This window comes from Cebus imitator, unplaced genomic scaffold (genome assembly GCF_001604975.1).
Source record: "Cebus imitator isolate Cc_AM_T3 unplaced genomic scaffold, Cebus_imitator-1.0 Scaffold14, whole genome shotgun sequence".
NCBI classification, from domain to species: Eukaryota; Metazoa; Chordata; class Mammalia; order Primates; family Cebidae; genus Cebus; species Cebus imitator.
In genome coordinates this window covers 11,052,129-11,062,062 of record NW_016107329.1, presented here as the reverse complement: position 1 = coordinate 11,062,062, position 9,934 = coordinate 11,052,129, and the positions used below count along the sequence as shown (strand labels likewise).

At 52.4% G+C, this 9,934-nt stretch overlaps 2 protein-coding genes across 17 annotated transcripts in view; both read right to left on the bottom strand.

Moving 5' to 3' along the window:
* The window catches only part of LOC108285312, a 6,252-nt gene extending 1,734 nt beyond the window's left edge, over window positions 1–4,518 (bottom strand). For 2 of the 4 annotated variants that reach the window (XM_037729221.1, XM_037729225.1), the window contains exons 1-2: window positions 228–4,518; window positions 13–186 (exon numbers count right to left, since the gene is read on the bottom strand). In XM_037729221.1, the coding sequence (XP_037585149.1) occupies window positions 13–186; window positions 228–364 (311 nt within the window). In that variant the 5' untranslated portion in view covers window positions 365–4,518. Of the gene's footprint in view, window positions 1–12 lie in introns of all 4 variants that reach the window. The other 2 variants (XM_037729232.1, XM_037729231.1) reach the window with 1 other exon arrangement.
* Window positions 1–9,934, bottom strand: part of ATP11A (ATPase phospholipid transporting 11A) — a 189,648-nt gene that overhangs the window by 17,791 nt on the left and 161,923 nt on the right. For 10 of the 13 annotated variants that reach the window (XM_017502400.2, XM_017502338.2, XM_017502281.2 and 7 more), the window contains exons 23-26: window positions 8,901–8,960; window positions 7,996–8,123; window positions 5,026–5,161; window positions 4,527–4,550 (exon numbers count right to left, since the gene is read on the bottom strand). In XM_017502400.2, the coding sequence (XP_017357889.1) occupies window positions 4,527–4,550; window positions 5,026–5,161; window positions 7,996–8,123; window positions 8,901–8,960 (348 nt within the window). The remainder of the gene's footprint in view (window positions 1–4,526; window positions 4,551–5,025; window positions 5,162–7,995; window positions 8,124–8,900; window positions 8,961–9,934) is intronic. The other 3 variants (XM_017502386.2, XM_017502294.2, XM_017502301.2) reach the window with 1 other exon arrangement.

Sequence of the window (9,934 nt, the reverse complement as noted above, 5' to 3'; positions counted from 1 at the left end):
GGCACAGTGGACCCCTGAGGACCACACCCCGCCTGTGAAGATGGCACAGCGGACCCCTGAGGACCACACACCCGCCTGTGAAGATGGCACAGCGGATACCTGAGGACCACACGCCTGCCTGTGAAGACGGCACAGTGGATCCCTGAGGACCACATACCTTGCCCGTAAGGATGGCACAGTGGACCCCTGAGAACCACACGCCTGCCTGTGAAGATGGCACAGTGGACCCGAGGACCACATGCGTCTCCACTGCACATGAGGCACAAGCCACAAAAAGGGTCTGCTCCCCAGGCCCCCTGGCTTGGGGAAACCCCTGACTGGAAACTTTATGCCACGAAAACTGCTTTCCTTCACTGTGGCCCATTTCTAGTTTGTGGGATTCTGTGAACTGTGCCTCTCAGGGAATTTTATTTTCAAAAGAATTAAAAAGCTGTAATACAAACATCTTTTCTTCAAAACTCACTTGTGACCAAAACAGTCTACCTATCATCACAGCCCCAACTCAGCTGCGGTGAGGGTGTGGGCTGAGTCCTCCAACACGGCCAGTGGGGTAACATTTTACTCGCAGATTAAATCTGCTTCCTAGGGCCCGATCCACACATCCTTGGTTGGAATTGGGCCTCTTCCTTTGGGCTGGAAGCACAGGCCCAGTGTCACTTAGCTCTACACATGCTGTGGTTCTTGGCCAGGGCAGCCTTGTACCCAGGGAGACGCCTGGCCGTGGCAGAGACATTTCTAGGGTGTGGGGTCTGCTAGCTTTGGGTGGGGGTGAGGAGCTGCCGAGTCACAGGACAGTGGCCTGTGAGGAACACCCGGCCCCAATGTCAGCAGAGCCAGGGTGGGAGGCCTGCTGTGCTCTCACCAAAAAGTACTCTCTCTTCTTGGCTTTGCTTCTGGGGCAGAAGACTTCCTGGCTCTAGGAACAGTTGTGGCTGGGCAGCAGCCTATGAGCGCGTGTGGCCAGCACGGTGCTGGAGGGCGAGAAGCTGCTGTGCTGTCACTGGAAGCCAACGCTGCAGGCCAAATGGTGAGGGCAGCTTTGCACCCAGACAGGCACATCAGCTGGACCTGGAGGAAAAGCCCTCACGCTGCCCAGCTCTCCTCTTCCTCCCCGGGCCCCGCCTTGGCCACCCCAACACAGAACTCAGAAAAAGTTGGAGGGAAGTAAGACACGAACTGGAGGATGCCCTGTCAAGCAGCGTGTGTCACCAACGGCGCCAGAGGTGACAGCCACGGCCAACTCACACAGCCTCCGCACCTTCCCCTCTCCATGCTGTGGGCAGAGATACTGCCTCTCTACGCTTCCTGCTGGGGCTCCTTGGGTCTGGAGGTCATGGCAGAGCTGGGATGGGGATGAGGCCTCCGGATGCCTGCCCTGCAGAGCGCATGGGCCACAGCTGTAAGCTCAACCCAGAGTACAGCCATGTGGCCCCGGAATCAGGCATTTCTCGGGTCAGGGCCCCGAGAAGTGCTGACCCCTCACTGACCTGTGTCCACATCCTTCGGACGTGGTTCACCGTGGAGCTATTGTGAAACACATGTCTGGAAAGCCCTCTTATTTCCTTGGTTCCCTGAAGCGGGGGCCCCAGGTGAACTGCCATGATGTGGTTTGCGTTGTCCTCACCCAGATCTCATCTCAAACTATAATCCCCGCGTGCTGGAGGGAGGTGGCTGGATCATGGGGGTGGACGCCCCCGGCCGACCTCAGGACAGTGAGTGAGCTCTCCGGATGTGTGAGAGTGTGCAGCGCTTTCCCCTCCGCGCGCTCTCCTGCCGCCTTGTGAAGAAGGTTCTCGCTTCCCTCCTGCCTCCCGCCATGATTTGAAGTTTCCTGAGGCCTCCCCAGCCACGTTTCCTGTACAGCCTGCAGAACTATGGGTCAATGAAACCTCTTTTCTTCATAAATCACCCGGTCTCAGGTAGCTTTTTAGAGCCATGTGAAAATGGACTAATACGTACGAAGGGTTTATTACAATTGCTGGTCGTTATTTCCCATTGGATTCTGGGGGTGGCAGGCACCCCTGGGATACCACTGGGACACCAATCTTCTTGCTCAAAGGGCTGTTCACAGGAACCCCTTTTTTCTAAGTGACATCAACACCATCCCCGGTGAGGTTTGTGTTTCGGACTTCTGTGGGACCCCACCCTCACATGACAGGCACATCTCAGCTGAGAACCTGAGCAGCCGAAAGCCTCAGTCTCTCAGGCTGGCCACCCTCCACTGCTGCAGGCTGAGCTCCTTTCCCCAACTTCCTCCCTCCTTTAGGATGAGTATTCCTATAGGAAGTTTTCTGCTCAAGCCCTCAGATCCAGACCAACTTAACTTTTATGTGTAAAACTCTCCCAGGGCAAGCGTGACTTGCGCCTTCTCAAGGTCACGGTCGCCAGCAGCACCCACTGCCTCCCCGCCTGTGCAGATCCTGTGCCTCCCACCCCCGCCCACACGCGGACCGCTCACGTCTCAGCTGTTCTCACTGCTTTCCACGTCTACCAAAGCACATTCCAAGCATGTAAACGTTTACCTAGGAATATCCTGCTGTTCAACAAATAACTGTTGTCTTAGCATTCTCATTTGTGGCATCAAAATGAGAAGTTCAGAAAATGCTCCACTGGTGAACTTGTGAAAAAGGTGTCCACAATTCTATTGTTTCTTTAGGGCCACACAGGATCTAGAACATTCCTATAGAATAAATTAGGTCTTTAAAACAAAGCAGTCCTCACCTACGAACAATCAATTCCTGAGGGCCTCTGCACTGTGACCCCGTCAGGAGCATCCTGGTTGGAAGGGAAAATTCTCAGGGGTGAGCTCCCAACCCCCAATTGCTACCTAAGGACCAAGAGGGCTGTCAGCCACTAGAACTGCCCTCGAGTTCCCTGAGTGCTGGCATCACCCCGGGGGTGAGCTGGGTTCTGTGGGGGCTCAAGGTACCTTCCAGGATGCAGCTGGGGGCTGCAGGGGACAGCTGCAAGAGCCCGGGAAACAGGAGCTAATGAACCCTCGGATCCCAGGAAGGGCAGCAGAGCCACCGTGCCCACTGACCACCAGGTGCAGCCGCCTGGGGACACGTGAGGGCTCCAGGGACCTGAGAAGGTGGAGACATTGCAGAGGCCCTGCTGGGAAGGCCAAGAGAAGCCCCTGGCACTGCCTTGCCAGCACCTCGTTCAGGAGCACGGCCGGGCAGCCTTCCAAGGACAGTGGCGGCCGTGTCCTCGCCCCCGAAGGGGTGCCATCTCCAGGGGCTCTTGGGAGGCACCTTCACATTCATGCTGAAATTCGGAACCAGAACAACCCGGAGTACACACCAGGCAACACCATGAAGTTCCGTGCTGGACATCTGGGTGTCACCAGGCCCTGCCCCTCAGGAGCTGACCTGACCCTGCTCAGGGTGCCGAGTCTGCCTGACCCTCGCTTTCCTCGGCCTCCACAGGACCTGAACGTCCAGCTGAAAGGGTGGCTGTAGAGGTCCAGGATGACGCTTGTGAGAGAAAGCTGGAAAACTGAGCCTGGGACAAAGGGGACCTGCCGTTGCTATTGGCAGGTGGCAGGAGCCTGGCACCTCTGTGGGCAGGACACTAGGGCTTAGCTCTTTTTAAGGTCTATGGAATCTCAGTGCCCAGGACACTAGATCTTAGTTCTTTTTAAGATCCATGCAAGATGCTTACCTAAGCCCAACCCGGAGGAAAATCTTATAAAAGACACCAAAGAATCAACAGGTAGGCTCTATTTGACTATGTTCATGGCCCGGTGGTATTCAGGAATTATTCAATTAAAATAAACTAAGAGAAAGAATACATTCTAGAAAAATGTAAAGTTTTTTAAACACTGAAATAACATTTGAATGGATTCTCAAAATTGACCTGGTAAAAACGGATTTAAGTTATAACGAAGGCTAACAGTGGTGTTTAGCAGTGAGAAATGAAAGCGACTAGGCAGGTAAATGGCGCACAGGACACGCGGCAGGACTGTGGTGTTTGAACCCAGCATTCTGAGGGGCAAACACAGAGGGAGAGGGAGGTCAGGCTAAACAAGAAACGAAGCAGAGTTCTGTTTAGGAGTCACCCAGAAGGGGCTGCTGAAGAGGGACCTTCTCTGAGGTCAGCACTGGTGTTTGCTTGTTTGGTTAGCTAACACCTGGGACGTTGAAGTAGGGATGGTCTCTGGCATCTACTCAGGGCCTGGCGCGGCTCTCAGGCAGCACAGGTCCCCCGCGGGCCTCCCACACCTGCCTGTGCCGCCTTTAACTTAAAGTCGTGGGAAGCTCCCATGAATCCAGGCAATTCTGAGCACATCCCGGACTCGATGGCCAACCCTGACAGGGACACTGCGGGGACAGGCCAGGGACGTGCCCAGGATGTGCACGCACCCTCCTAACACAGAGCGCGCTCCAGGTGCGAGGGCAGCAGCAGCTAACAGCGTTTCTACCGACAAAGCACACAGGAAGTCACGTGTGAAAATATTTTCGAGAAATATTTTTTTTTTTTTGCACTCCAAAACCACGGAAAGGACACACCCACAATTGTCTTACCATGTGTGTGTTGGTGGTCATTATCTGAGGGTGGGAAGGGAAGCCAGCGGCAAAAAGAAAAAAGCAAGATACAAATAAAACAAACCCCTAGGGATTAGGCAGACAACCAGAGAGCCGAATGTCCGTTAGAAAACTAAACCAGACTCACGTACAGTGCTTGGGGAAATCCTCTAACACGCGCTCACCACGGAACTGACTACCGCATTAAAAAAGCAAGGTCTACGTGGCATAGGTACCACTAGGTAATCAGCTGAGGGTGAACTGTAAGTGACACACATAAAGTCTGAAAAACCTCAGCAGGACCTTTCCTTAACAGCGACACTGAGTACTCAGGTAACGCCATCTTTGAGTGGCCCGTAGCTATGCCCAGGTGGGGAGTGACCCCATCGGGAAGTCGCAAGGGCTGTAATGAAATAATTGCTTTGAAAAAACAAGCATATGGGCGCAGCGGGGTTTATTCCTAAGCAGCTAAGTCAGCGCGACCAAGCTCCATACTCACCTGCCCATTGCTCGTCACGGTTGTGTTTTCAAACATGAAATAAGCACCAAAGAAAAACACCAGCGCATCAAACAGTCCCAAGAGCGTCCAGTAGATGAACACGCGCCAGCGCAGCAGTGCGTTCTTGGCGATGTCCCTGTGTGATGAGAAAGGTGCACAGAGTGTGTCCTCGAGAATCCGGGCCCGGCACCTCCCCGAGCTCTGGGTGGCCACCCCGGACACTGTCTCGATGTGATCAGATGTGCGCGGGCAGTAAACATCAAGTCTGTGCTCTGGCCACAAATGCAGAATGTTCGTCACAACCAGCTAAACTTACTAGGCACTCATGTCCTTGGCTAACTTTCATTTGGATATTTTCTCTCTCACATTCACTGCAAGATCGTCAGAGGCAGAGAGATGCTGCCTATTGTTACAGGCAGAGATGCTTCTGGTTCTGAAAGTAATGAACACGGAACACAAGGCACACACCTGACATTCACCAAGCTTGCAACCACTCTTGATGTGATACCTTACACCTGTTCAGAGAGAGAATGTGCAGGATTCCCTCGGACATGTCTAGAACAGCATAGGCTCTCCTATTTTGTTAAGACTTATTCCCGACTATGGAATATGTACAACGAACTCAGAAGTTTGCCTTCTTATTGCCGTCCTTAATCCCCTACACTGATTGTTTTTGGGTCTGAGCTGTCAAGATCCCATAGACTGGCCAAATAGTATGATGAGGGCGGTGAGGCTCATGCATGGGTCCTGTAGATCCTGGGCAGGGGAGTGAGTGGTCTTCGCTGTGGCGGTGGATGCAGGAAGCATACGTGAGGAGGCTGCACAGACCTGAACACACACACAAGTGTCACGTACACACACGCAGGCATGTGAGGCTGCACAGACCTGAACATGCACTCGTGTCACGTACACACACCATGCATGTGAGACTGCACAGACCTGAACACACGTGTGTCATGTACACACACACACGCGAGGCTGCAGACCCAAAAACACACACACGTGTCACACACATGTGAGGAGACTGCACAGGCCTGAACACGCACACATGTCACATACACACACAGGTACACATGTGAGGAGACTGCATACCCAAACATGCACACACGTCACATACACACATGTACACATGTGAGGTGGTTGCATAGACCTGAACACACACACGTGTCATGTACACACATGCACACGAGGCTGCACAGACCTGAACATGTGTGTCACGCATGCACACGTGAGGCTGCACACGTGTCACATATACATGTGTACATGTGAGACTGCACAGACCCGAGCACACACACGTGCCATGTACACACATGCACACATGTGAGGCGGCTGCACACACCCGAACACACATGCGTGTCATGTACACATATGCATGCATGTGAGGCTGCACAGACCTGAACACACACACACGTGTCACATATGCACACTCATGTATGAAGCTGCACAGACCTGAACACATGTCACGTACACACATGCACACGTGAGGCTGCACAGACTTGAACACACAGTCACATACACGCACAAGTGAAGAAACTGCACAGACCTGAACATGCACACTCATGTCATGTACATACACGCACACGAGGCATCTGCACAGACCTGAACATGCACACACGTCACGTACACACACGCACACATGTGAAGCATCTGCACAGACCTGAACATACACACACACATCACGCAGACACATGCACACGTGAGGAGACTGCACAGACCTGAACAAGCACACATGTCAAGTTCACACACATACATGTGAGGCTGCACAGACCTGAACACACACACGTGTCACATACACATGCACACGTGAGAAGGCTGCACATTCCCGAACACACACACGTCACATACACACGCACACATGTGAGAAGGCTGCACAGACCTGGACACACACACGTGTCATGTACACACATGCACGTGAGTGCAGGCAAAGCTGGGTGATTTGAATGGGGGAAGGGGTGAAGGGCGCAACATCACTGGATGTGATGCTGGACTGCAGTCACCACTGAGGGACACAGGATCGGGGCCCACGGAATCTATTATTTCTTACAACTGCAAATGCATCTAAAATTATCTGAAAAATAAAAGTTTAACTTACATGGTTTGATTGTGTCCCCACCCAAATCTTTTCTTGAAATGTAACTCCAATAATCCCCATGTGTCGCGGGAAGGACCCTCTGGGAGGTAATTCAATCACAGTTTTTTTTCCCTTGCTTTTCTCATGATAGTGACTAAGTCTCACAAGATCTGATGGTTTCGTAAAGGGCAGTTCCCTGCACACACTCTCTTGCCTGCCGCCATGTAAGACATGCCTTTGCTCTTCCTTTGCCTTCCACCATGATTGTGAGGCCTCCCCAGCCATGTGGAACTGTGAGTCCATCCATTACACCTCTTTCCTTCATAAATTACCCAGTCTCGGGTGTGTCTTCACAGCAGACGAAAATGGACTCAAACAATTTAGAAGACAATGGAAAACACTAACATATGGAATCTGCCAGAGACCTTGGGGGGCATTTCTGAAGAGCAGAAAAATATCTCTTCCATACCATTAAAAAAATAAAAACCTTTTGGGGGAAAAGACACACTGAAGCCAGAGCCGTTAGTTTTTCTTTAACCTCACTGGATGGAACACACATGGTTTTAAAGAATAACTTAGGTCACAGGTTTCCTGGGGTCACAATGAGGAAGACGCCTGTACCGTGGCTTCCTCAGGACCATCAGAAAGCTCGGGAAAGTGCAAACTGGCTCCACAGAGACGCTCCAAATGCAGCGTAAACCATCCAGCGGGACTGGAGGAACCTCCGTTTGAACTATGCTGCTTCCAGTTTACACCGGCTCCCGACCAAGCAAGAAGTCAGCAGATGCCGAATGTCTCTGGCCCTAACTGAGGTCTGCCAGGTGTCGGCTGGAAGAACCGCCAGAGCGCTGCCTCGCCGTTCTCTCTGCCCTCAGGAGGGGCTGTCTGGAGGACAGTACCTGTACAGGGTCGGGTCTCTCTTGAGCACCTCGATGCCGACGTGCTGTTCCATGAGGCTGTACAGGAGGATGGGGAGGGAGGTGAAGCTGATGTTGTACAGGGTCAGATACGCGGTGTCGTACAAAGTCTGAAAGAGGAAAGTCGCAAGGAAGGGGCACCTCAGTGCGTTTTTACAAACTTTTTGGATCTTTAGATTAAATATATTTATTTGCAAAGAATCACAAAACAAGCATAAAATGCAACTGAAATGCACAGAAAGATCAGAGCACTTTTCAAAGCTTAATGACATAAACCAGGGTCTGTGATATACACTGTGATTTCAGGATGAAGGCTACAGCTGGCGAAAAGCCCAACACTGACTCGTCCCATTCTATCAGCACTAACTCCAAGAAAAAAAGGGGAGGCAAAGTCATGTAAAACGTCAGCGATTCTGATTGCTGTCTTTAAGCTTCAGTGTCTCGTCCCAGTCACTTCCCACAAGCGTACACGTGACAGGAGATGTCTGTCTGGGGCAGGTGCCCGGGGAGCCTTCACCCCTCCTGGATGGGAACTGTCTTCTTCCCCTATGGGCACATTGCACCCATTAACGTGCCAGTGCCGGGTGGCCCATGCCCATGAGGACCTCAGAGCTGGAGTTAATCCTTGCAGTGGTGTCGGGAGGCCTGGCCTGGCACTGCTGGGCCCTGGGGAGGCCACATCATCACTGGCCCAAAGCTCAGAAGACCCAGAGCCAGCCAACTCCCTGGCACTGTGGCCCCCGCCCCGTCCCTGACCCTTCACCCCTGCCTGCTGCTGGGCATCCTGGAATGCTGCTCATTCCCAAGTCTCCTCTACCCCTGGCAGCCCCCCTGGGGGAGGGAAAGGAAGACTGAGACAGCCTGTCCCTGAAGACCCCAGGACTGACCTGTTGTGAAAACCCACAGAAGAACTGGTATAAAAACTGGGGGAAGATGAAGCAGACGTTCTGAAAGACAAGGCACAGCGGTTAGTTCAGAGATGGGGCCGTGGGAGGTGCCACCACCCACCAACGTGGCCTGCCCACGAGGGACAGCGATCCCCGCGTGCCCAGCTTTCTACAGAACAGCACTCATGGGCTCTGGAAAGCATTCTCTTATTTCAGGGGCAACTGAAATGCACATATGACCATGTTCTGGCCGCTCTGAGGACAGATAACGTAAAGGGGAAACCTGTCAGCTCAAAGAGGACAGGCGGCAGTGCAGGTTTCAGTATAAACAGCAAAGAACTGAACGGCATCACGGATCAGGAATTCTAAAATACCCCTGCCTCAGATGTGACACCCGCTAGGTTCTCACCGCCGCCGCACTCAGTTCTGTCGATGGAAGGAAAGCACTAGGGGTCTCCTCCTGGGCACAGCAGGCCCTCCTCATCCTTGGGGGCACACACCCCGGGGGGATGGGGAAACTGCAGATGGTCCTGAACCCTGTCTACACTGCAGATGGGTATGTGTGTTCTGACACATACATCCCATCATCACATTTAACTTATAAAGTAGGTGCAGCAAGAAAGTAACAACAGCACAGAATAACTATAAGAACACAGCATGATAAAAGTGACATGAATTTGGTCTTGCCCTCTTTCTCAAAATACATTATCATGCTGTATTCACCCTTCTTCTTGTGATCTGTCAACCTGCTCACTGAGACAGCTGCAGAGTGACTAAGGGGCGGGCAGTGTACACACAGTGTCACACGCTGGACAAAGGGACGAGCCACATCCCAGGAAGGACAGAGTGGGACAGCGGGACACTTCATCACGATGCTTGGAATGGCATGCAATTTAAAACTTAGAAATTGTTTATTTCTGCAATTTTCCGTTTGACATTTTTGGGCCTGGGTTGACTGTAGGTAATGGAAACTGCAGAAAGCAAAGCCATGGCTGAGGAGGGATGTCTGCAATCAGATTTCCTCTCCTTCCTGA